This window comes from Rutilus rutilus, assembly GCF_951802725.1.
Source record: "Rutilus rutilus genome assembly, chromosome: 1".
NCBI classification, from domain to species: domain Eukaryota; kingdom Metazoa; phylum Chordata; class Actinopteri; order Cypriniformes; family Leuciscidae; genus Rutilus; species Rutilus rutilus.
In genome coordinates, this window is record NC_140209.1 from 46,650,048 (window position 1) to 46,676,925 (window position 26,878).

Below are 26,878 nucleotides of genomic sequence, written 5' to 3' on the forward strand. Positions count from 1 at the left end.
TTTGGTGAAGGGGAAAACAGAAAGAGGCTTACTTTATTTACATTGCTTTTTTTAAAAACGGTCCATAGTCAAGACTGTTCCAGCGGAGTGAGCAGTCAGTGTGGAGGTTGACTTTGAATACACTGAAGATCTTGCAAGAAACGATATGAAAGTATCCAGACAAATGCTTAAATCTTACATTTTAGTACACGTTCAGGTCAAACAAACGAGAATGCTGGAACACAACAAATCTTCAGCAATCCAATGTCAAGGAACATTTAGTTCAAATGGGAGAGATCCCCAAAACATGGCTCACTGATCATGCCTGCAGTTTACATGGATCAATATTACATACACTGTGGAGTCAATAGTATCAAGTCCACAAATAACCAGATCAATTCACTTCTGACATCACTCCCTCCGGAGGCTCTTTAATTCGTAAGTAGCCAAGCATAGTCTCTCCTTGGGTTTAACCTATAAGAGTGCAGATCCTAGTGTATTTCAAGATCATCCATCCGTCCGAAGCTCACATCCAGCAAATTTACAATAAATATACATATCAAAAAAGTGTGTATTTCAGTTAAAAAAAATTAAACAGTCATAAACTATCAACACAAAGAAACACTTTACATTCCAGTAAAATGTACAATGCAGCAAGGGGTTGAATGGCAACATTGACAGATGAACCTTACAGAGAGCGGCATGGCCAACAGGTGCTCCAATGAACTCACTCTCCCTGAACCTCTGTATGCAGTAGTCCAACAATCCAAATGCGTGCCGGAATCGTCGGACGAGAACTAGCGTTATTCTTACGATGAGATTTGGCATGAGGCACTGCATTCACATAAATTTGCTGAGGTCTTTAAAATGGTTTGCAATGGTGCATAAATATAATCTGTGTGAATTCTGGCTTTGTACACATTTAAACAATCTATACGTCACTAGCAGTAATGAAATTCCTGTGCTAACCCGTGTTTTTTTCTGACATGCTTTGGATTTGGACGATGTGAATCAGTAAAATGCTTGGGAGAGGGGCTGTCTACGGGGCTGACGGCAAATGAGATTAGAGCATTACCTACTCCTATGCAGTGTCAGGGAGAAACAGCAGATTTGCATTTTCATTGATTTGCATCAATTTGTAGTTTCAGCTTTTGAGAACTAAAAAAAAAATAATTCAAAACTGATTTTCAAAATAATAAATGTGAATATGACAATGCAGCCGAGTACATTCAATACAGTGGATTAAAAAAAAAAAAAAAAACTATAAAACTAGAGCTGTATTACAAGGGCCAAAAAGGGCACTGATCAGAGAGAGAAGTGTGCAATGCAATGTTTTTCCTGGGACAGAATGGGCACGCCCCAGCCGTTGTTGTCTTTGTGCGTAAGCAGTAAAACAAGTCAATGGCACAGACGCAGGTCCAACTGTGGGGCCTGAAGGCCCGTTACACCAGAAGGCAGGGATGGAGGGGAGCAGTCCGGTTCAGGGGGAATTCAGGGGTTGTGGAACTACTGCATACATGCTGGTTTCTGCCAAGTTAACCAAACTGGAAGAAGAAATTTCCTGGTCCAGATGCTGCAAGACAAAAAAAAAAAAAAAAAAAAAAAAGAATTAAGTGAATAAAAAGAAAAGAATCATAAGTGAAGTAAACATTATGAATTCAGATGCTGAGAGTATTTTTTACTGTTGTCTTAATTTAAGACATGTACAAATAAAAATGTAGGGTCAGTAGGATTTTTTTTTTTTTTTTATTAAGAAATGATTACTTTTATTTTGAAATTAAATCATCAAGTGACAGTAACATTTATAATAGGGACGCACATCTGTATCTGGCCGATCCGGCGCTCGTGTACTCGTAATCCACGCGGCGTATGTTTACGTCCAGACAAAGAAAAACTGACAACTGGGAAAATGGACAGCATATTTGTAGTCATCAGAGAAGGATATTTATGAATAAATGCATTTAATAGAATAAAACGAATTAAAGGGGACATATCATGCCAAATGCACTTTTTTAGCCCTTAGATGCATTTTGTTGTATATTTGGAGTGTTTAGAAGTACAGAAAATATGAAATTATTCTCTTCAGGTGCTTCGTTGATATCTTTATATTCTGTTTTGGTCATATTTTTCAACCTGTTCCGATTTTTCTGTTATCTATGACGTTTTTTGAACTATTACGTCACAGTATTTGCAGCGGAACTGCCAAATAAGGACATTGACTTCCGGCCCAACACTTCGAGCAATCCGCCATTTTTATTTCTCGCTGCAATTTTGTAGTCCAAGCTAAAGGATGCAGAAGTTACGAGAGGGTAAGTTAAAATGTTCGGTTGTTGGATGTAGTAACCCACACGCTTCATTACACCGTCTAATGTAGATGAACTGCCGCGCTTGTGACAAGGGCGCATGTTTAACTGAAAGAACGAGCAGAGAGAGAGACCCGGTCGCGCGCGCGCTCACTCTCTCTCTCTTCAGAGCCAGGCGAAAGTGTAAACAAGACATCACCGTCTCCAAACTAGACGCTGTCTTGCGCTCTCTCCCTCGCACATATTAATCGAAATAAATCGACACGGTGGTAAAAGGTCGGAAGACCAAAGTTTCATGTGTAAATACAGTACACACCAGTGCGATACATCCATATGAAGACGTTGTTCTACAGGTTCGTCGTCTTCATTTTCATCAAACTACAAAAATGGCCGAACGGGGTGGAGTTGAACCTCTGCAACCTGGAGAGGGGGCGGGGTATGAAGTGTCTCAATTGTATTTAAAGAGACCGCACCAAAACGAGTTGCTCTCAGACACACATCAGAAAAGGGGCCTGTGGAGCTATAATAATGAAGAATTCAGACCCAAGCATTGCAGTTCCGCTTTATATAGACTACAAATGTATGATTTATATGTAAAAAGGAACAATTTAAAAGCATGATATGTCTCCTTTAAATATTCACGCCTATATAGCTGCTGTGCACGAGCTCATAAGTCCAACGTGGAGTGGATTGAGAGTGCAGCAAGAAAATGACATGTGATTACTGTGCCACTGGACTAGTGGTTAACGACTTCAGATTTTTGACGTCCTCAGGGACTAGTTGACAACTTTAATGAACAAATAAGCCTGAACTCGAACGCAGGTTTCCTTGTGCACAACAGTGGCATATGACACAGCACTCCGTTCAGTTCTTTTGTCGTTGGGTCGTTATATTTCCTCACAGATTTCTACTCTGAATTGCACCTGGCAGCGTCTCTCTACAATTAGTGAAGCTGTGGGTTTAAGTTACTAAGAAATATATGCTAGAACTTTACAGTTTCCAAGCTATTTTATTGATAAATCACAGAACAGCGTTAAATACATTTATGAACGTTTGTGTGCGCACAATATGCACCTGATGTACGAGCTACTGTCTGTATGTGTGTGTGCGCGCGTTACAATGCAGCAGCGCATTAGTTTAGAATGCGATTAACTTTCGCGTACAAAAAGCTGTTTAAAACGTTGCATTCATCTGATCAGTTTTGAGCATACAGATGGTATATCAAACATATCTTGTGGAGCGCTCTGAGCATTTATTTGTCATTTTAACTGTTGGAAACAGAGCATAAGTGGACTTCACAGAATTCTTGTCCTGTTGCGCCCTCTATAGGCCATAGTCAACGACTAGTCGACGTCAAGCTTAAAGTGTCATGGCAGAGCATTAAAGTTGACTAGTCTGTGCAACCCCTACACTGGACAGGGCTTGAAAATATGAACAATAATAAGAAATGTTTCTTGAGCACCAAATCAACATGATTTCTAAAGGATCATGTAACAATGACAACTGGAGTTATGATAGCTTTGCCATCACAGGGATAAGTTACATTTTAAAATATATTAAAAGAGAAAACAATAATATCGGGAAATATTTTTAAGGTGTAAATTTTTTTTGTATTTTTGATTAAATAAATGCTTTCTTGGTGAGCATAAGAAATGTCTTTCAAACACATTTTAAAATCGTACTGACCCCAAACTTTTGTATTTCAATGGTTTATTGTTCAGTCTGAGCATCTGAATAATGGATGATTATGAAGTAGTAAAAAAAAGCACCGCCTTACATGAATTACCTTCGAAGCTAAACCCCCCAGGGCCACCAAAGAACGCTCTGAAGATGTTGTTGGCATCAAAGTCTGAAAAAAAAAAAAGAAAGAAAGAAAGAAAGAAAAGACAACATGCAATTAGTGAAACTCATTAAAAAAAATTTAATAAAAAAATTGTGTTGACAGAAAGGGAAAAAAACAAGAGCTTGAATGTGTGCTGTAGACAGACCCATGTTCATGTCATCATCCTCCAGGTCGTGGCCGCTGTCATAGCGGGACTTCTTCTTGGGGTCAGAGAGCACAGTGAAGGCCTCGCCCACCTCCTTAAACTTTTTCTCTTCCTCTTTCTGCACCTCAGTACTCGCTCCACTGTGTCGATCTTTGAAAAATACAACAGAGACCGCGTCAGAGAATCAGACAGAAAAGCAAACAACTTGAGGACTTTTACATGCTGCCTATAGAACAGATTTATGGGTAATGTCATGGGAATTTGCAGATAGATACTGTATATGGAGAAAACGCTTTGATTCTTTCAATGAAATATGTACCCGGGTGGTGCATCAGCGCTCGTTTGCGGTAGGCCTTCTTGATTTCATCTTCAGTGGCGTTTTTATCCACCCCCAGAACCTTGTAATAATCTTTTCTTTTGCTTTTCTTCAGCTCTAATTGAGCGTTCTTCAACAAGTTCTTGTGTTCTGAAACACACCACAGATGAAATGAGATTTGACATTAAGGGACATGAAAAACATGTTGATGGCCAATCAAGATGGACACACACCTTTAGTCTTCTCTGTTTGATAAACCTTCTCATAATCTCTGACAGCCTCTTCATACTGCTCTGTGTCCATGTAACTATAACACAAAATGCAGATTAACATAACCGATAAATAACCGTTTAAAGTGCATAGAAAGAACTACAAACGTACCACTGGGCTCTTCTCAAATAAGCCTTAATATAGGTCTCATCCAGCTTAATAGCCTTTGTGCAGTCCTCAATGGCCTGCTCCAGTTTGTTTAACTGAAGACACCAAGAAGAGAGAGAAACATGCGGTAGCACCAAACAATGGCAAAAATGAGACTGACACACTTGACCCAGTTTCAGAACAGGAAAAAGGTCGTGTGTGGCCTTGTGGGGCACTCCAGCACTGATAATACAGTCAAACAAAATGTACACAAGTACAACTCCAAAACAAGGAGTAAATCAAATGCTGACCTTGGATCCAACAGTGGCTCGGTTGCAGTATAGCTTGGCGTTGGTTTTGATGTTGTTCGGGTCGATGGTCAGGGCCTCAGAGTATAGGTCATATGCTTCCTCATAGCTGCCATCTTTAAACGCTTTGTTGCCTTCCTCTTTCTTTGCCTTTAGGGCTTTAGCATTCTAGATCAGAGAAACAGAGACACGGCACATTTAATTTAAATACTTGGATGCAATCAGTTTCATACTCCTAAGTAATGCTGCACTTACTCTGCAGGCCAGACGGGCCTTCTCATGGTCTGGTGCCATGCGCAGTGCTTGAACGAAAAACTGCACAGCTTTATCAATGCAGTCTTCATAGTACAGACATAATCCTCGCACGTAGAGGGCGTCACCGTTCGTAGAATCCATCCGCAATATGTCGCTGAAGGTACAAAATAGCAAGTTCTATATTATATTTCTATAAAAAAATAAAATAAAATTAGTTACTAACTGATATGTACTTTTCAATGGACGATGAAAACAATGTGGGGGGCAACAGCTGAAAACAATAGCTATAATATATAGAAACTGTGCAGTCTGAAGATTCAGACTTCAGCTTAGCTGATCAAGCAGTTTGGCCAGCGTTTTAGCATAGTAATAAAACATTATAGACCAACATTTTCCTCACGTACACTGCTAATTTACTGCTCAAGAAATTCAATTCTGAAAGAGTTCAAAAGAAAAGCACTTGAAATAGAAACCTTTTGTAACATTAAACTCTGTGATTGATTGTGTTTGGCTGAAAGAAGAAAGTCATATACACTAGAGGGTGACACGGGAGTGGATTTTCAAACCTCTCCCGTCCCACTCCCACAAAAAAAAAAAAAATCCTGTCCCGTCCCAATCCCACGAAAAAACATCCAATCCCGTCCCAATCCCAGAAGAATGACTCCTATTCCCTCCCACTCCCGTGTTGTGTTTTTTTGACCGGAATCTGTCAGTTACAGTAAAAAAAAACACAGTACAGATAACAGGGTTGTAAAAAAAAAAATGCATCACAATAAGTGTATTGTGATTGTCACTAACATTTTAGTAACTAAACTGAATTTTATTAGGTTTAGTGACAACATGTTACAATGTTTACATGGTACAATTTCTGGTAAGCTACGCTTTTTTATTATTTCAATTCAATTCAATTATTGTGATCTGATATAATATTGACTCATTTGGATAATATTAGGTAGGCTACACAAGATAGGCGTTATTTTTTCTCAAGAAAAAAACAACTCACCTGTAAACATACAGAGAGCCCTATCAGCTGGTAGTAGGCTATTATTTAAGGTTAAAAATAATTTAATATAATGCGTTTTTTTATTATTATTATAATAACAACTTTATTTAATGATATAAGTAAAAATATAATAAATATGTAATATAGAACACATATTTAGCAAAATACTCTCTATAGCTATTTTTTTTCTTGCCAACTACGTGCTATAGCCTATATTATGGTCATTAAATGGCTTTCCTGAGGTAAATGTGACATAATTGTTCTCCAGCTATGTTATTGACCTCTTCACGCTGATGAAAAACACTGATTGATCGATATTATGTATGAGGAATATACATTTCGGTAAGTTGTACTGTATCTTTCAGTGTTCATTCGTGTTTTTTTTTTTACTATTAGCTAGTAGAGATGATCGGTTCACGTGCGCTAGGGATCTGTCACGTAACATTTACAAGCGCCAAAACGGTATTTATTGTTTGAATTTCGTAATAAAATTGACAGAATCTGAGAGCTGAGATTTTTTTATATCATAAAGTAACCTGCTCTAGTCTGTCGGTCTCCGTGTCCTCTTTGCTTCGCGATTTTTCTGTGCGTGAGAAAATGGATGTGTGGCGTGAGAGCGTGTGAAAAGTGTCAATTGCGTGTGTCTCATGGTGAATGCGTGAGAGTTGGCAGCTATTGGTGGTTGCCATTGTATGCCAACTTGGTGCATATATTACAGCCACCAACTGGTACGGGTGTGTGGAGCACGTCATTCACTTTACCAGCCACACCAAAGCAAACAGGAGAGCATAAAGAGACAGGGCAAATAGAATTTAGTTCAAAATTGAAATAGAGTTTATTTATAGAAACTGTATATTTGTGTATAAAGTTAATGGGTATCATAATTTTATTACGATTCCCGGTCCCGCCCACTCCCGCTGACATTTTTTCCTGTCCCGTCCCAATCCCGTGATTAATAGTGATTTTGTTTCCCATCCTGCGGGATTCCCGCGGGACTCCCGTGACCCGTGGGATTCCCGAAAAAATTTCAGCCTCTAATATACACCTAGGATGGCTTGAGGTTGAGTTTTTAGGTGAACTAACCCTTTAATAATGTCTCCACTGTCAGTTTATCAAATACAAGTACTCAAAAAAATAATAAGAACAGTTTATCTCTCATACATGGACATTTTGCTTCGTATACCTGCTCTAGAATTTACAGACAGATTTTTTTCTTTTTAATGCCATGTCAGAACCAAAGGCTGTTTCACAGAAATAACTAAACGTTTTAAACAATGACAAAATCTCTCACAGCACTGTTAGAAAAACTAATAAATATTTCAGAAAATAACTTTCCTTGTGAGCTCTTATAAAAAAAAAATAATTAAAAAAAAAAACATACTCTCTCTTTTAATGGGCTTTCAAGAGAAATTTGATGCATGTAATTTGCTATCATTGAACCAGTTTATGTAAACATTAAAGCTAATGTTCTCTAGATATCAGTATTGGCATTTAAACAACCTCATATTTGTTGTCCAGTACTAAACAAATTCCATAATACTGTAGTGCTATTACCTGGCAACAGATTGTGCCTCTGGGTAGCGGCCCAGGAGAGCCAGACACTCTGCTTTCAGCACCTTGAACCGATGACATGCAGATGCAGACTCTAACGCCCGATCCATACAGAACACCACCTACAGAGAGACAGACAGTCACATATTTTAGGGATGCACCGATGTGAAACTTTTGGCCGATACCAATAATTCTTTATATTTGAAACCTGATAACCGATATATTGGCCAATAAATCTGAATCTATATCATTTTTAGGAGCTTAATTACAAAAACAAAATGGTCTCACCATTAAAGGCCATGTCCCAAGCACTTCAACACTGGTTCAAACTAGGCTACTTTATATGTTTGATTTGTGTAAGTTTTAAAATTAATTTTACACTCCAATGGCCAACTTTCTTTATAAAAAAAAAAAAAAAAAATCTATTGCCTTACAAATAAATAAAATAATGCAAATAAGTCATTGGACAACATTAATTGCGAATAAATAATCAAAATGCATGTCATATGCCATAGATAAATCAAATGGATTAGCCTCCGCACGGACAATAATTCAATTATTTTAATTAAACCATATTGTTAAAGAAAATGATACAAGAAAAATGTAAGTAATTCCAATGAAAACAAATATAGTGAATATCTATGCAAGCCATGCTGTACATTTAGGCCTGTCGCGGTGAAGGAATTTCCCTTGCAGTAATTTTGAGTAGCTCAATAGCGCGATATGCGGTATTATCGCCATTTATTTATATTTATTTGTTGCTATATAAGTGTTACGATGTGGTCAGCATTAGAGCCCGACCGATATGGACTTTTGGGGACCGATGCCGATATTAGGGAGTAAAAAACCCAATATCGATATGTTGGCTGATATTATTTACGTGTATATTGTAATACAGTAGCAATATTATTAATGTGTATATTATAGTACAGTACCAGTCAAAAGTTTGGACACACCTTCCCATTCGTGTGTACAGACCTTTGACTGGTACTGTATATAGAATACACAGTGTACATAAACAGAATGAATATCATCAAAAAGTTGATTTATTTCAAGAATTCAACTTAACAGGTGAAACTAATATATTATATAGACTCATTACATGCAAAGTGAGATATTTCAAGCCTTTATTTGTTATAATTTTGATGATTATGTGTCAAAACCCACGAAATCAAAATCCCAGAAAATTTGAATATTACATGAAATCACACAGTGATACCATGGTCATTGATCCAGGTTTTGGTTCTTTTGGCAGTGTGGGCAGGTGCAAATCCTGCTGGAAAATGAAGTCAGCATCTCCATAAAGCTTGTCTGCTGAAGGAAGCATGAAGTGCTCTGAAAATGTCCTGGTAGACGGCTGCGTTGAGTGGACAGCACAGTGGACCAGCACCAGCCGATGACATGGCTCCCCAAACCAACACAGACTGTGGAAACTTCACACTGGACTTCAAGCATCTTGGATTGTGTGCCTCTCCATTCTTCCTCCAGACTCTGGGACCTTGGTTTCCAAATGAGATGCAAAATTTGCTCTCATCAGAAAAGAGGACTTTGGTCCACTGTGCTTTATTAAATCCAGAGTCAACGCAGCCGTCTACCAGGACATTCTCAGAGCACTTCATGCTTCCTTCATTTTCCAGCAGGATTTGCACCTGCCCACACTGCCAAAAGAACCAAAACCTGGTTCAATGACCATGGTATCACTGTGTGATTTCATGTAATCTAATTTTCTGGGATTTTGATTTCGTGGGTTTCATAAGCTGTAAGCCATAATCAAAGTCATTACAAATAAAGGCTTGAAATATCTCACTTTGCATGTAATGAGTCTATATATTAGTTTCACCTGTTAAGTTGAATTCTTGAAATAAATCAACTTTTTGATGATATTCAAATTTTATGACCAGCACCTGTGTGTGTGTGTGTGTGTGTGTGTGTGTGTGTGTGTGTGTGTGTGTGTGTGTGTGTGTGTGTATATATATACACACACACACACACACACACACACACACACACACACACACACACACAATGATCACTCAAATGTGGTGATCAAACACCTGTGTGACAAAGATATGTAAAGATATGCAGGGTTAATGATAGAATGAGAATGATACATTTGAGCTGTAACCAAACTAGTTTGCATTGAATGGTCTATTCTATATTATATTCTAAATACTGTTGCATAATCTTCACTAATGACTTTGTCTTAATTTAGTCATGTTATATAAAAAAAATATCTTGTAACAATAAATATATCAAAAGTGTCACTGGCCAAACCCTATCTTTTATTATTAGTCTTAATTCCTCTAGTAAAAAGATCTGAGTTCTTCCTCCACTGGTAGAGACTAAAGTAAAAGTAAATATAGCTGCAAAGCAGCCATTATCGGGGCCAAGCGCAAAAAAAGATAAGACATGCCAACATGGCTGGGAGTGTCAGACCAACTGCAGCAAGGAGCAATTAAAGACATTTAAAGACGAATTCAAGCAAAATGGCTGAAAAATCATATACATTAACTAAAAATACGATTTAATGGATTATCACTTTCGACCAATAGGTGGCATAGTTACTAAATTGATGTGATGTGGTCAGAATGAGGTGACAATGACAAACCTTAAGACCAGTGGCATTACAATAGGCAGATTTATTCAAAGGTTATTAGCATTTTTGGAAATTTTGTTATAACTTTTTACCACAAGGTGACGCTTCCCTGAAACTTTGAGTACCTTCAAGGCATGGTGCCGATGACCGAGTTTCGTAACGATTCGCTAATGCGTTCAATAAAGTACAGCATTTTACATCACAGTACTGTATTGAAGTCAATGGGAATTTCATGTTTTGTTCTATTATAGCGCCACCAAGAGGCTCAGTCCCACCATTTTTTTTTTTATGTGTCCTCAGAGTGATCCCATACATCTGTGTGTCAATTTTGGTGAAAATATCTCAATTCGCTTCGGAGTTATAGACATTTATATGAAAAAACACATAAAAAAAAAAATTACTGACACCTGACTATGATTGGATTTTACTACCCCTTACTATCAATATTTTGACATTTGGGCATTAAAATATAGCCAACAACCTAAGATTCCAAAATTCTGACAGTGGTTTCGTCTCGATTGGTCTAATGGTTTCGAAGATATTGGCAAATGTTTTTTTTTTTAAATTGACAAATGTTTTCACAACACTACACAAACCGTAAGGTGAAACCTAACATGTTTGGTATCGTTGGACTCGGCAAGGATTCAGGAACCTAAGGAGATGAAATTATTTTCACTCCCGTGAAAATAAGTCAAACACACCCTGAATTATAAGCATTTGAAAATGTAATTTTACCACTAGGTGGCGCTGGTTCGAAACTTCTGAGGCTCATTCAGGGCATCATATTGATGACCCATACAGAGTTTAGTAATGATACGTTCATAAAATACAGCATTTTGGTACAAAATTCAAAATGGCTGACGCCTAAAATGCTCGATATAGACAGATTGTATATCAGTCGACTCGGCATGACGCCCTGAATCTAACGATGATTGGACAAACTGTTCAGAAGTTATAAGTAAAAATAGCCATTTTTCGTATCTCCGGACCAGTAGGTGGCGCTGCACCGAAACGCAGCATGTAGCCTCAGGTCATGTTTGTGATGACATACCAAGTTTGGTCTGAATACGATAAAGCATTGCAGAGACACAGCCTTGCATCTGTTTTCGCAAGTGCGATGTAAAATTAGTTTACGCGGTATTCGAGAACGGTTTGACAATAACGAATTCCACATGTTTTTGTCGGCATGGTCTGGTTCGATTTTCGTGAAAATCGGAGCAACGGCCTAAGAGGAGTTTGAAAAAGTAGATTTTTCGGATCATTCAAAATGGCGGACAAATTTTCATGACGGAAAATGCAATTGAATCAGCTTGAGCTAAGGAATCATAGGAAATGTATTAAATTTTTCTAGCCCTTATGATTCAAAAGTCATTAGCATAAACATGAGTGAAACTTCGAACAGTTGGTGGCACTAGAGGGATTGAGTTGGAGACTCCAGTTCAGACTGTCATCTATCAGTGTGCCAAATTTCATAACTTTCCCGCAAGCGGTTCTGTGGACTGCCGAGGAGGAGAAGGAGGAGAAGGAGAAGGAGGAGGAGAAGGAGAAGGAGAAGGAGAAGGAGAAGGAGAAGGAGAAGGAGAAGGAGAAGAAGGAGAAGGAGAAGGAGAAGAAGGAGAAGGAGAAGGAGAAGAATAGGGAACTCCGCATCTTTGGTGCTTGGCCCCTAATACCATAATGAAAACGTGTTTAATTACATATATACACAATACTTTTATACCATTTTAAATTAGTCAGCAAAATGTACTAAACGTGAAACTAGGCTACCCTTTATATAAAATGGCCCTATATAAAGTGTAATAATTATATAAATAATTGGAATATTGCTTGATGTTGTAACGTAGCGTTATAGGCAGACTGGGCTGACACTGTCTACACCGGACGGTGTTAATGTCTACTTGGACGAAAGTTAATGTGTATGCATCTTACACTGTCTGAAGATACCTCCTTTTACTGAAGTGAAAGGGTTGGCTGGTGTCACTACAGTGACATGGGTCGCCAGTAGCAAACAATGGAGCGCACTCTGCTGGACAAACTACGTAGTTACACAATTTACAAGCATTTTATCCACGTTATATGTTCTGTAAAAAAAATTCATTCATATCGGCGGCATATCTGCGCCATATACGGCGATACCGATATATCTGCGACAGGCTCATATCGGCCGATAAAAATCGGAAGGCCGATAAATCGGTCGGGCTCTAGTCCGCACGCACAAAAACGAGGACATTTTCAGTAACCAATGTAACCGAAACTAAACAGCGTCTCTGCGCATTGAAAGGCTGTCACTCAGCATGCAGCATTGTTACGGCAACGGAGTGATTAAACCGTTCATTCAACGAACACGTTCAAAAATGCTGATTCATTAAAAGATAGATGTAATGAAACAAGGTGTTCATTATTTTAACTTTGAGCTCCACTTTTCAAGGCTCAGCTGACCAGCAATGCGTCGCATGGGTAACGCTGAAGCTGATGCTTCACTTAATAGAGACCAATGGCAATGTGTGACTCGCTTTTTTTCCCCTGCGGCTTCCTCGCGCTGTGGAATGCTGACCAGCTCTGCCGCCATTCGTGGTAAAAATACCCTTAAACGTTAAAAGGATGATACAACAAATATTTCCTTCCCTTGGACATGGCAACCTTTTCACGAATATATATGACTTGACTTCAAAGACAGACGCAGCTAATCGCACGCGCTCAGTTGACCTCTCTCATTCACTGTCTGTTTAGGCTTAAGTGCAAATCCACGACGCTTCTGTACAAATCACCATGATAAACAGTCTTGTTATCATTATTAACTTATTTAACATTCAATACACAAAGTTCAAAACAAGAAGGCTATAGCCTAATGAAAAAAGAAATTAGCAGAAATTAAAGCAAAAAAAAAAAAAAGAAATTATGTAATTATATTACATTAATAGTAGTGCTGCACGATTAATCGTATCGCAATCGCGATGTCAAGCCTACGCGATTATATGACGCAAAATGCTGCGATTTTATATTAAAACAAATTAGCGCTGTTAACGCACTTATTAATGCAAATGCTTTTAAACCATTCATGCGCAATAAGACATAACGAGCTGCCTGTGAATGTCCTCCTGACACGTACACACACACAGATAGATGCGCGCCAGTATCAAGTTCTCTTTCGCGGTAGAACGAACACACATGTATGCCAAAATGAACGCGCTGCCTGTGAATGTCCTGACTGTGACAGACAGAAAGACTCGCGCTAATATCGTGCGTGCGCACAAAACAGCATGACAGAATACAATTCTCTTTCGAGCTTGAACGAACAATAACACACACAATTATGCCAAAATGTCTTTTTGTCGAGTGTCTTCATAACATAAGAGTAGTCTTATGATGAACATGAAGAGTTGTGATGACTCGTGAAAGAATGAGGCGTGTGAGATCCGCGTCTCTGACAGCGGCTGGTCTTAAAGGGACAGTACACAGCCACTAATTATATCTGTCGCTAAAGTTATTATATATTTTTTTTCTTACCCCTGACATGTATGGTTATATGTACTCTTGTATGTAAATTATGTTTTGTTCTTGTTAAAATGCAATAAAAAAAAAAAAAAATCTGTCGCTAAAGTTAATCAAAGAACAAAGGGGACAGAGAAAAACACTCACTGCTCTTGACTAAAGAACTTTTTTCTTTAGGCAGATTATCACTAATCTGTGTGTGCATTTATTTTCCTTTAGAACCAAGCAAGTTGACTCACGAAACCATTTGTTTATTATATCGCATATCGCAATCGTAATCGCAATATTGACCTCAATTATCGCAATATGACATTTTCCCCAAATCGTGCAGCCCTAATTAATAGGCTATTCCAACAATAGTGACTTGACTGTTAGTGCTCTCATAAACATGATTACTTGTAGAATTTTAAACCTACACTTAATTTCTAACAAAAAGATATTTTAGCAAAAGGTGTACTTTAGTCAGAATTATTGCGCTCCTATTCTACTAAGTTCCATCTGTTTGACGGGACTTTCTAACATTTGCAGATAAGGACCATGAAACATTTTCTCTGCTATTTTCCATGTTTTGTCCTTAGAAATGGGTTATTCGCTACTGTAAAGCAACGTGACTGGCTGATGGTTCCTGAGCACAGCGTGTTATTAATCAAATAGTTGTTGCAGCCCTATTCACAACATTCTTTTACAGTAGTGTTGTCATCATAATTGCATGTAGGCTATATGACAGACTGACGTTGCACTTAACTGCATTTTTCTTTTCGAAGTGATTTCAATCAGATTTCAAGCAATTCAAAACCTTCATGATGCATCTGTTCTCGGTCTCAGCTGAAGGAAATAATCCATAACTCATCGGGCAAATGTTCTTATCGGGTCGATAATAAAAAATAAAAAACATGTCGCCGATACAATTATGGTGGCCGATATATCGTGCATCCCTAATGTATTTATCTGTAAATCAGACCGGCAGCAGCTAGAAGAGCAATCTCACCATCCTGAAGTCTCGTTTTTCAAAGCTGATCTCCGCCATGCGCTCATACTCCAGGATGGACTCTGCGTTCTTCAGCTGCAAGAGAAACAGGAGGTCAGAGGCCTTTTGAATGATACTTGCCAAATCATGGATGTCTGCGAGTGGTATTTATGGTCACTCTACCTCCTGCTGGGCCTGGCTGTTGTCTAGTTCCAGCTCTAGAACCCTCTGTAAGCAGCGGCTGGCGGCCATAGCATTGCCAAGCAGAAGGTGACACTTGCCCTCACGCATGTGGCCCTGTGGAACAGAACCATAATGATGAGTGATATAAAACGTAAATGTAGTCAGCATGCTTTTGAGTGCTTTTAATTGTGCATTTATGCATTTGCCATTTTATCAGTTCATGCATTCAAAACTTTTTTTTTGTCAGATGAACCCCTTTGACCAATAATATTAACTAGTGATGCACCGATTTAAATTTTTACTGAACCAAAATTTACCTAAAAACCTAAAATAAAGTTTAATAAATTTATCAAATTTGTTTAATGAATCAATTTGATTCAGCCAACACCTAAGTTGTACAAACATTAATGCACAAAGCAGATTTTAGATTTACTTAAAGGTATAGCGGAGGATTTTTTACTTCCGGGTGGATCACCTATACTATTGGTCCTCCTAATTGTCAATCATTCTGGTGAATCAATCAAACTTATTCAAAAAGTGGAGAGGGGGGGTCTTATCTAAAATTCGGAAAGATCCTCCGCTATACCTTTAATTTTTTTAATACTACAATCTGTTGTTGAAATATAATAATTTAAAAGCTGTAATAAAATTGGCTGTAAAAAAAAAAAGAAAAGAAAAAAAGTCTCTTCTGCTCACCAAGGCTGAATTTATTTGAATGACTTCTGAAGGATCATGTGACCCTGAAAACTGAAATATTATTACAATTGAAATTTTCAGCTGCCATTATTTCACTTTTTGATCAAATAAATTCAGCCTTGGTGAAAATATGAGACCTTTAAAAAAAATATTACGGACCCCAAACATTTGAACTGTAGTGTATATTTAAATTACATTAATTAAATGTCACCGTTTCAGTGAATGATTTCGGCCTTCCAAAACCATTTCAGACAATACTGAAAAATTGCTGTTTTATCTAAAATGTTTGGTTTCTGAATTTAAGTGCACGACTAATATTTACTTGCCTAATATTTTGATTGCTGATCTGATTTTAAAATAACATTTAAACAATTTAACACCACATTTACAGCTCTCTGATGTCAGTTAACCGTCACATGACATGCAGGTAAACAAATATTTTGGAAAGCGTTTTATTTTTGCTTTTATTTCAAATTTATTTTAATGTTTTACATTTTTATGATTTCATTAATTATTAGAGTTTCCTCAACTCACGTACCCACTGCAGTTCCCTCACAAACCCCCAGTTTAGGGAAACCCTGAGCTAGACCATGGCTCCAACTGGAACTTTTTGAGATCCTAAATGCTCAGAACGTCAAAGGGGCTCCAACCCTTGACGTCTCACCTTCATGAAGGAGTCATCTAGTCGCACGGCCTGCTGGGAGTCCTCCAGTGCCTCTCTGTAGCGACTCAGCATCATCAACGTGGCTGCACGGTTGCCGTAGTAACTGGCATTTTTCGGGCACAGGTCTGTTAAAAGGACACAAACCGAAGACGTAGACAGACACTTCAGTAAGAAAAAAATAAGTGGTATAGGTTTTGGTAATCTTTTTCTTTCTAAAACCAGAGGTTGCACGACAAAATCCTTTCTGGCAATTAAGTTATAGCCTTCAAGGAAAACGTGTGGTAAGTCATGTGCCTATGAGTGAACATTGAGTCTAATCTGAGGGCAGCACATGAATCAGAAGCGTGTAGGAACAAACCAGCACCATAAAGGCAATGCAAAAAATGCCTACAGAAAGCTAGGAAGACAGCATAAACTAGATAGACAGCCTAGCACACTTTCAAGGGTTCTTACCGATGGCCTTGGTGTAGAAGTTGAACGCTTCAGGGTAGTCCTTCTTGACATAGTAAGCATTTCCCTGCTCTTTGAAGCCTTCAGCTTCCCTACAGATTCAACACAAACAAAAACATCATTACAAGGCAATGTATAACAAATTATTCAAATGAAACAAGCATGGATGGATTATTCACAATAAGATCTATAACATCCACGCTGAAAATTGATTGGGTGAATTTTCATTTGGTTCTTGAGACTTTCTTGAATGCTAGCATTATTAATTTAGTTGTATACAAGTATACATAATGTACATAATAAAGAAAGCTCTTGAATTGAATGGCTTCATTGTCAACATTGACAATGAAGCCATTCAATTCAAGAGCTTTCTTGTCAATCTGGAGTGATTTCTCTAGATCATCTTAACCCCAATGGCATCATGTTTGACTTATTTACAAACCACTGACTAGGACCCGTTGTCACAATGGCTAAGGAAGTCAACATGCCATCTTCCTCAAAACTGGTTTACATATGACGGCTGAATATTGTTACGTCCTGTGGACGTATTTGTAAAATATGGGTGATTTGGGGAGAGTTATGCTACTTATTGAGAGTGCAATGTGTTGTGTACTTGCTCTCTTCTCTCTCCCTTCTGCTAATTGGGTTCCAGCTGATGTTCATGAGCTGAGTGAATGTTGCAGAGATCTCAAGCCCTATAGAGCTGGTAAGTCCCGCCCCCTTCGCTAACCCCGCTGGACCTCTAGGTTGAAAAATCGTCAATGCAAGTGAATGGGAGAAAATAATTATTTTCTGGTCCCGTTTGAATTGTGCCATGAATGTGAACATATGTTGTCTGTGAATTTTTTTATATAATCTTTCGTGTGAAGAATGCTACAATTTAGCGGGTAGAAGTTTGATACGGTTAGACTTTGTGTGAGAGCACTTTGTGGACTACAACTCTCGCTGCTTTCGACGCGTTTGAAACGTCACCACCACTCGCACACGGACACTAGCTCACGGATCCCGCTAAACATGACTGTGTCTTTGGTGCACTTCACCGCCTTCTTTCAGGGAGAGGACAAAATCGTTGAGGTTGGCGAAAACCACGGGTAAGTCAACTTTATGGGGTGACGTCACATAGGCGACATGTAGTCTTTCTCGTTATGTCTTTTCCACAACTGCTAGCCGAAGAATCATACAATATACTGTCAAACTCGTAACATGAAAGATTATATAAAAAATTCACATACAACATATGTTCACATTCATGGCACAATTCAAATGGGACCAGAAAATAATTATTTTCTCCCATTCACTTGCATTGACGATTTTTCAACCTAGAGGTCCAGCGGGGTTTTACGGAAGGGGCGGGACTTACCAGCTCTATAAGGCTGCCTTTACACTTGGCATTAACATGCGACCTGTATCCGGATGTTGTCCACATACACATTGAAAAGACAAGTGTAAAAGCGCTACTGATCGGAATGTTATCCGATCAGCGTGTCCAGGTTCGGAGGTAGTCGAGGACGCATTGTGATCAGATCTCATTGTAATGTAAACGCAGTCCAGCCATCGTGTCTGTATTCACAGGTGGACGTCACACAAACCCCCACACTGTCATTGTTCCCCCTCCTCTCTCCGGAACTGAGAGCTGTGTGGTTTTGCGATACAGTTGAGTGCGAAGGACATCGCAAATATACTGAAATGTTTGCCTTCGCAGTTCACACCCGGAAGTTGCAGAACCATTAATCTTCTGTAAAGAACGTTCTCGGACCCATACGTTTCTCTGTACCGTTTCCATTACGGCATCTATCCACATTATTAGCACTTCATCCTCTTCGTTTTGCGAGATTTGTAAAATGTTCTCTGACTGAAAACTGTTTTTAAAAGAAAACCCACCACTTCAGGTCGACTTTGCACCGGAGCCATCCTTTTTTTTTTCGTGGGAATGCGAGATCCGATCTGTTATCCAGATACAGAAGCCACTTGATGTGGACAGGTGTAAATGCACAGTGTCCTGATTGGCTTATGATCCGATCAGCTTGCTTGGATCACGGTGATCGCATGTTAATGCCAAGTGTAAACGCAGCCTAATAGAGTGGAGAAACAATGCTAGAGTGCTGACGGCTTCACTCTTTTCCCTTGACCCAGAATTGTGACCTTAGTGAATTGTCTTTGGTGTAAATGTGTACAACTGAAGGCGGTCTTTGTCTCTCAACTATGTGAATGAGTTGCGTAACCGCTAGCTGTGAGAGAGCTTGCGAACGCTGATCGTGTTAATTTCTTGTGTGTCTAGAAATGTTTTGTTTTCACTCTTAATTTGTGTACCGTAAACACTTTTTGAATTTTGAAGCCATAGGGAGAGTGTGCCATTTTCTTTTAACTTTGCTTATATTTATGTTAGACAGGGAGCGAGGTAAGACTTTATTTGTTTTCTTTTGTATAGGTTATTTAATGCTACCCTTGTCAGTTAGAATGTTTTGCTTGTTATGTTGACCTGACTCTCTCCTGAAGATTTGCTTCCTTTCTTTTTGTTGCCGTTATCTTTGAATTGTTATCAAATTAATTATTTGAATTAGAATAATTTGCTTAATATGGTGTTTTGTTGCTTTTCTGGATCAGGGAAATTAAGTAGCTGTCAGTCTTTGCAGTGTATATATATATATATATATATATATATATATATATATATATATATATATATATATATATATATATATATATATATATATATATATAGCTGCGAGCAGCGATGACGGGCCCAAGATGGCCAAGAAGCACCGGAATGGGCCTGTCATCGCTATATTTATCATTATTTCTTTTAATTTAGAATAACTGTTACATCCTCTCCTTCCCCTAGACAAACGGGGAGGTTTGTAACAATATTCCGGAATATTCCTCAGGGGAGGTCAACAGTCAAGTCTACTTAAAGGGAAACTTAAAAAAAATTGTCATCATTTACTCTCCCTCATGTTGTTCCAAACCTGTATGAGTTTCTTTCTTCTGTTGAACACAAAGGAAGATATTTTGAACAATGTTGGTAACCAGAGAGTTGATGGCCTTTAACTTCCATGGTATTTTTTTCCTACAATGGAAGTCAATGGCTACTGTCAAATGTTTGATCACCAACATTCTTCAAAATATCTTCTTTTGTGTTCAACAGAAGAAAGAAACTCCATACAGGTTTGGTACAACTTGAGGGTGAGTACATGATGTCTATTTTCATTTTTGTGTGAACTATCCCCTTAATTGCACACCAATGTTCAACCTCACACTCTTCTCTGACAGACAGCAGCTGTAGAGATGTGTGTGGTCATGCAAATAAAGTGTTTTATTCAGACCTACAGCATGATGACTTCACGTTCACACCCTCCAGTTAATCTGTAAGCCAAAACCAGGCTGGTGCTTTCACAGAGAGAATGGTGTAAAGATGTGAATCATTTGTAGAGCAGGTACGTGAGCGGACAACAATTTAGATCATTGCACAATTAATAAGTCTTGAAACGTAGTAGGTGTTTCCTATACATGCCTGTTCACTTTTTCAGTGGCCTTGGTTCCGGAAGTATTTTTTCCCACAGGGATTTTAAAAAGGTATCTGTTAAAGAGTTAAGCCATGAACCAAACCACCAGGTGAATCGCATTACAAACTTTGAGGGGAAGAGCTGCAATCCCATACTGCAATTAAACACGATGGGATACAAAATAGGCATATAAATGCTTAAAAACCAGTTCATCTATGGATAAAGTGAATAGGATTTTTACTTCCTGAGCCCAACTGATACAGTTTTAACGTTCATGAAGCCCAAATGGCAAATATTTAGAGTATTGGTAACCATAAATAATTCTACATAAAATAGCATAATAAATTATATCAATTTTCATGTCAAGTATATAAAGTTCATCAAGAACATCAACAGGTTTGTACTACAACATTACAGTTTTGTGTGACTCGGTAATACTCTAAACTACTGTTCGCATGAGGAAAGTTATGAACAAACACGAGGTTGACTTTCTGGCGCGCGTACAGTTAGGTAAACCCAGGCTCTGGGTAAACCTATCGCTGATAGTCAACGTACAACTTCACGTCATGCGTCCGTCCATAGACACTTCAGACACACCGAAAGTTCTAGAAGTGAACGACTCGTTCTAATAAACGAGTGCTCACACACAACGCTTTGGTGTTCAAATGAGTGTCTACACTCAAGGACTGTGACAGTGTGTCTAGACTAGACTAGAATGCCACCTAAATTGGGAATGAATAAATATAATCGAAACGCCAAATATATTTAAAGGGACAGTAACTTACACCCCAAATTAACAAAAAAATCGTTAATCAATTCAAAGCAGACGTCAGGCGGAATGTTAAGGAGTGTCTTTCTTTTTTTAATTAAAACAGAACAATGACTGAGGATGTCATTCTCCAGAACGTGTCCTAAATCAGTACTCCGAGTGCGTAACGTTACAAGTCAGAATGCTTACATTTAGGGATGACCTGTACCTTTAAGAGACACATTTTAAAAATCTGCGAGTTTCTAACTTGGACAAAATGTTCACAAAAGAGTCAGCAGTAGTGGCCCCCAAAGTTACGATATGAGACCCGATATGAGGTAGCCTACAGAACGTCATTTCCTCTGTAGACTCACTCTATATGCATGTGCATTTTTTGTATTGTAGTCACCTAACTTACTCGAGATATCATTCGACAACTATAAATGCTTCTAATGTAGGATAGAACAATGCCATCGATGAACAATTGTATGATTCGGCTGTCATGTGTGCGGGTTTAAGAGCGTCCGCATTGTGTTCTTAAGAGCATGATGATGTCACGTTGCCTCCAACCTAATTCTAACCCTAAAACTGTGTCACGGCGAACAGCACAGCTGTCGTAATAACACGATGCATGGCACCCTTGATCGTCTCTTTAAAAGGTCAAAGCTCATGCAAGATGTATAAGAATAACAGCAGGTTAATCGCAAGGCACCCCAACACTAAAAGCAGCTGCCTGGCACACTAGGCCATGGACACCCCTTGATTTTCAAGTTATGCGGCAATCACGATCTCAGGGTCCTTATACATCCGTATTCCCGATCGGAGCTTCCCTAAAATCCAGCTGCCGCACGGACGGATCGGCCGGACTCTTATTAAAGTGATCGATCTTTTCGGGTACCTCTCTAACTCCTCGTCGCTGGTCAAGTCCATCTCTGGATCCGCGGACGAGTCGAAGTCAACAGTCGCCATTTTGCTGTAGAGAGGCGGAGAATGAGAGGGGGCATGTGTGCCTTTCATACTGCCTTCAGCTCCGCCTTCCGCAGCCGTGCGCAATATGCCCATAGTAGGTCAACGGATACGAGATCCTGCCAAAAGATAGTGTGGAGAAACATCTTTCAAACATCCAACATAAAAGTGCACTACGGTTTAACTCAAAGCATCTTGTCTAGTTAGGTAAACGGCGCAACTTAGTATTTACTTCAAAAACGGGTACTCGTACACTTACACAGTTTTCAAACTATAGAGGCTGCATACATATCTCTCTCTCGAAATGTGTAATAACAACTTGATGTGTTTATTTAAACATACCTACCGGGGATTTTTTACAGAGGATTAGAAATCCTCCACTGCAATGATGAGTTCGCTCAGTGGTCGGAGGTGACAGTGCGTTATTACACCAGTAGATGGCGACAAATGACCGCATTTTCGATTTAGAAGTACAGCCAGCAGGAGGTACATCAGGATAAACAGAAATAATAAATAAATAAACTCAAAATATAGAAATAAACACAAGAAAGGTTAAATAAAAAATTCTGGAGGGTGGGCAGGGGAGCACCAGTAATCCTTGCATCAGTCCGTTAGTCTCCTGATGTCTTATTGGGTAGCTGAACCTAATCAGACAGTTATAGAAGTGCACAGACAACGACAGCTGAATAAAAATGGGTAAGCAGCTCCTGTGGCAGATTTACATTTATGTATTGGCTTACAGTAAATTTACTTAGTGGTCAGCCAAATCATTGAATTATTCATTCAATCAATTCACTAAAAAACAAAAACAAGCCTCACTGATATCCTTTATAAAACTTTCATTAATTCAGAGAGCGTATTCGTTGTGTAGATCCAATCAATGCTTCTTCACATCCTGCACTCGATATATTGGCTATGACTTTGTAAGCTGTCATAATTTATTATATAGGCTAGATATTGAATTTGATCTATTGTTAACTAAGAAAAATGTGACAGGTTCCTGAAAACAATAAAAGGAATGTTTTTATGATATTGATTTAATCTAGCCTATATTCCATGGTTTCCATATTATTTATTTATTTAATACTTTGATTCATCTATTTATAGTGTTTTTAAAGTAATATATATATTTTTAACTCATGTAATTTATAATTATTTATTTAATTTGACTATAGGCCTATCCATTTGTTTATTTTGCTTATGTGTGCCTTGTCTGTGTTTTCCCTTGTTTGTTTTGTATCGATGCTCTTTAATATTCTCCTGAAAGTGTTTTTTCATTTCTTTTGACCTATACCGATTGAATTTTGCATATTGACTTATTATATATGCAGAAATATACCTGTGAGATTCATGTCTCAAGTATTACTTTTGTTCTGTTGAAACCTATTTTTTTTAGTCTATATGATTGAAACATGTAAAGTGTTACATGTATTTTGCTTAATGCATGACCAAGCTTGACACAGAGGAAGACATGTGATGTAGCAGGGCATACTTTGAACCTTATTTTTGTTCAACTTATTTCCTTTTTAGTTATTAGATAATTTATTCTTATCGGTTATTGAAAATATGAAATATGTGGTTATAGCCATTTTTCGGCATGTATTGCTGTCCTCCCGACAGAAGAGGGCGCACTGCAGCTCAACGGAACTGGTGTCAAATCTCGTCGAAGACCGAAGTCTGCACATAAACAGGAAGAGAGTACGGTGAGTTCAGTCTTTCTTTAAACGTTTACTTTCGTTATTTTCATTGATGCATTTGATGATTATCTATTGAAGATATAATTTAGTATTGAATGTACGCTAATCTGATGCACTCTGACAATGCAGTGTGTAGCCTATACGCAGGTCACCGGGATTTTGCCAAGAGTAAAAGACGTGTTCCTGGATAAACATATTTTGTTGATTCTGGAGCAACAGGCCTGTCTGCATTTTTTTTTTCCCTAACCTAACCTAACCTAACCCAACCCAACCCAACCCATAAGTTATATCTAAAATCAGAGGAAAATGATAGCTGAATAACACATATGTAAATTGTAAAAGCACCTAACCCTGGCCTTGTAAGCCTAAACTTGATATAAACTGTAAACTTGTCTCTCAAATCTGATTGGTTGTTTGGAATGGATCCAGGATCAACAAAGATGTTGATCCAGGAACGTGTCGTACTTGGTAAAAGCACATTCACCTTCACCATGCAAACCACGGTAGCATTATAGCACATCAGTTCAGTATTCTCCCAATTTTAACAGAGTTCTAACGTTACCTTTTACTCTACTTTATTTCTATAGTTGAATGAAGACAGAGCAGTTGTAAGTGATCATGGGCAAGAGCTGCAAGGTGGTGGTGTGTGGCCAGGGATCAGTGGGAAAAACTGCAGTTCTGGAGCAGTTACTGTACGCCAACCATGTTGCAGGTGAGTGTTATGACAGCTATCCACCTGACTGTAGTTTCTCAAAATCATGACAGAGTCACATAGTGCCCGCTCGACAGGTTCAGAGACCATGGAGACACTGGAGGACATCTACATCGGGTCTGTGGAAACGGACCGCGGCTCCCGAGAGCAGGTGCGGTTCTACGACACGCGCGGGCTGCGTGACGGCCAGGAGTTCCCGCGGCACTACTTCACCTTCGCGGATGGATTCGTGCTCGTCTACAGCATCGACAGCAAAGAGTCGTTTCAACGCGTAGAGGCCCTGAAGAAAGAGATAGACCGCTGCCGTGATAAAAAAGAGGTGTGTGTGTGTGGACCTTCAAAAGTTTAGGGTCGGTATGAATTTTCTTTTTAAAATACTATTACTTTTATTCAGACAAGGGCGTATTCAATTGATCAAAATGACAGTGAGGTCATTTATAGTGTTACAAAAGAATACAAAAGTTTTGTAGTCAAAGAATCCTGGAAAAAATGTACAAAATATATTACCTGTTTTCAACATTAATAATAATAAATGTTTCTTGAGCATCAGATTATCACATTAGACTGATTTCTGAAGGATCATGTGACACTGAAGACTGGAGTAATGATGCTGAAAATACAGGAATAAATTACGCTTTACAATATTTTTTAAATAGAAAACTGTATTTTTTTTTAATCTAATAAATGCAGCCTTGCTGAGCATTAGAGACTTCTTTCAAAAACATAAAAAAATTCTTACCAACCCCAAACTTTTGATCCATAGTGTATATTGAGCAAAATTCTCTTCTCTAGAGTTTCATTAAATTTTTATTTTTTAGATGACACAAAACAGATGCTGACAAAGTCAAAACGTGCTATTAGAGAAGCGCTGATTAAACATTACTGTTTGGTCCTTCAAAACCATTTCATCCATAACCAAAATTTCGTGTTTTTTTATCAATAAATGCAGCAGGTATCTTTCAATTTGTATTTCATGGCTGAAAAAAAGCTTCCATATTAAAGGGCTCAAATAATGAGAACCAAAATTTTCATAGATTTAAGCTAAAAAGCTTTTACTAACATTATGAAAGTGGACATTATGAAAAAAAAAAGCCTTGTCTTTCCGTCTCCTAGGTGACTATTGTTGTTGTGGGTAACAAGTTGGACCTGCAGGTTCAGAGGAGAGTGGACAGCGAGGCGGCTCAACAGTGGGCACGGCAGGAGAAGGTCAGGCTGTGGGAGGTCTCTGTGACCGACAGACGAACGCTCATTGAGCCCTTTGTCCATCTGGCCAGCAAAATGACTCAACCCCAGAGCAAATCCACCTTCCCACTCAGCCGCAACAAGAACAAGGGCAGTGGATCCCTGGACGGCTAGAGATCAAGAAGATGGCGATAGAGCTGGCATTTTTGGAACATTTTTTACTTGTAGTGCCATTATAAGCTGCACGTGTTCAGCACACTGTAATGAAGTTACTGTTTTAATGAAGTTTTATATTGATACAAAAAATATAGAGTTCATATGTTGCTGTACGATATTTATGTCATGCTTATCTTAAACCGATTGACTGACAAAACAAAATACTTTTACACTGTAAAATATATACCTCTACATTGCAAAAAGTTGTTACATCCTATGTGAAAGCAGCTAGGATAATTGGTCTTTTTCAATAAGATTTTAATGATATTTGAGCTATGATAACTGCTATTTTTGTGACATCAACTTGACACAAGAATGTCTTAATTTAGGTAATGCAGACTGGATGGATATTTTACTTATTTTGTGAGACAACACATTCCTATTTCTTAAAATGTTTACTGATTTATTCCATAAGAATGTCTCTCTAAGTAAGTCTCCACTAGTGAAATTGTATCCATATGTTTGTTTGATTGTGTACGAGTGAGAGAGTTAAAGTATCACCACTGTGCCATTCTATTTTTTCCTCTAATGACAAAAACAGTTTGCTTTCAGATGAAACTATTCTGGATTGCTTTCAAATACATTTTGACATGTTTGTTTAAAAGCATCATAAAGCATTTTTGTCTGAAAACAAATACTGTATGTGCAGCTTTTGAAACATTTCAATAAAGATGCTTGCCTGGATTTGTTTACTGCACATTAATCCTTTCTAACCTAAATTAGAGTTAAATGTACACAATGGTCAA

The 26,878-nt window shown here is 38.3% G+C and overlaps 2 protein-coding genes across 4 annotated transcripts; one reads left to right on the plus strand and one right to left on the minus strand.

The window, feature by feature from the left end:
- On the minus strand, positions 1 to 22,767 carry dnajc7 (DnaJ (Hsp40) homolog, subfamily C, member 7). Of its 3 annotated transcripts, none has more exons than XM_084385436.1 (15): positions 22,672 to 22,767; positions 22,258 to 22,444; positions 17,112 to 17,200; positions 16,659 to 16,783; positions 15,299 to 15,412; positions 15,137 to 15,211; positions 8,064 to 8,182; positions 5,507 to 5,660; positions 5,255 to 5,419; positions 4,968 to 5,059; positions 4,820 to 4,893; positions 4,590 to 4,736; positions 4,271 to 4,420; positions 4,060 to 4,131; positions 1 to 1,552 (listed from the first exon to the last, which is right to left on the minus strand). In XM_084385436.1, the coding sequence occupies exons 2-15, from the start codon at positions 22,419 to 22,421 to the stop codon at positions 1,515 to 1,517; spliced, it is 1,578 nt and encodes a 525-aa protein (XP_084241562.1). In that variant the 5' UTR covers positions 22,422 to 22,444; positions 22,672 to 22,767; the 3' UTR covers positions 1 to 1,514. The 3 variants fall into 3 exon arrangements, with proteins under 3 accessions (XP_084241562.1, XP_084241564.1, XP_084241563.1); XM_084385438.1 differs by having other exon boundaries at positions 4,069 to 4,131; positions 22,672 to 22,732; XM_084385437.1 differs by having other exon boundaries at positions 22,668 to 22,727.
- Positions 20,827 to 26,816, plus strand: nkiras2 (NFKB inhibitor interacting Ras-like 2). Its single transcript, XM_084385463.1, has 5 exons — positions 20,827 to 21,007; positions 23,946 to 24,028; positions 24,610 to 24,734; positions 24,812 to 25,053; positions 25,848 to 26,816. Exons 3-5 carry the CDS (start codon positions 24,641 to 24,643, stop codon positions 26,088 to 26,090), a joined length of 579 nt encoding a protein of 192 aa, XP_084241589.1. The 5' UTR covers positions 20,827 to 21,007; positions 23,946 to 24,028; positions 24,610 to 24,640; the 3' UTR covers positions 26,091 to 26,816.
- Positions 26,817 to 26,878: the final 62 nt, after the last annotated feature.

Excerpts from the sequence above, each read along its gene's own strand:
- dnajc7 (XM_084385436.1), bottom strand. The coding sequence starts at position 22,421 with ATGGGCATATTGCGCACGGCTGCGGAAGGCGGAGCTGAAGGCAGTATG. Across the intron at positions 15,212-15,298 it reads ACAGCCAGGCCCAGCAGGAG|CTGAAGAACGCAGAGTCCAT; the intron begins GTAGAGTGACCA and ends TTTCTCTTGCAG. Across the intron at positions 8,183-15,136 it reads AAAAACGAGACTTCAGGATG|GTGGTGTTCTGTATGGATCG; the intron begins GTGAGATTGCTC and ends GTCTCTCTGTAG.
- nkiras2 (XM_084385463.1), top strand. The coding sequence starts at position 24,641 with ATGGGCAAGAGCTGCAAGGTGGTGGTGTGTGGCCAGGGATCAGTGGGA. Across the intron at positions 24,735-24,811 it reads GTACGCCAACCATGTTGCAG|GTTCAGAGACCATGGAGACA; the intron begins GTGAGTGTTATG and ends CCCGCTCGACAG. Across the intron at positions 25,054-25,847 it reads GCTGCCGTGATAAAAAAGAG|GTGACTATTGTTGTTGTGGG; the intron begins GTGTGTGTGTGT and ends TCCGTCTCCTAG.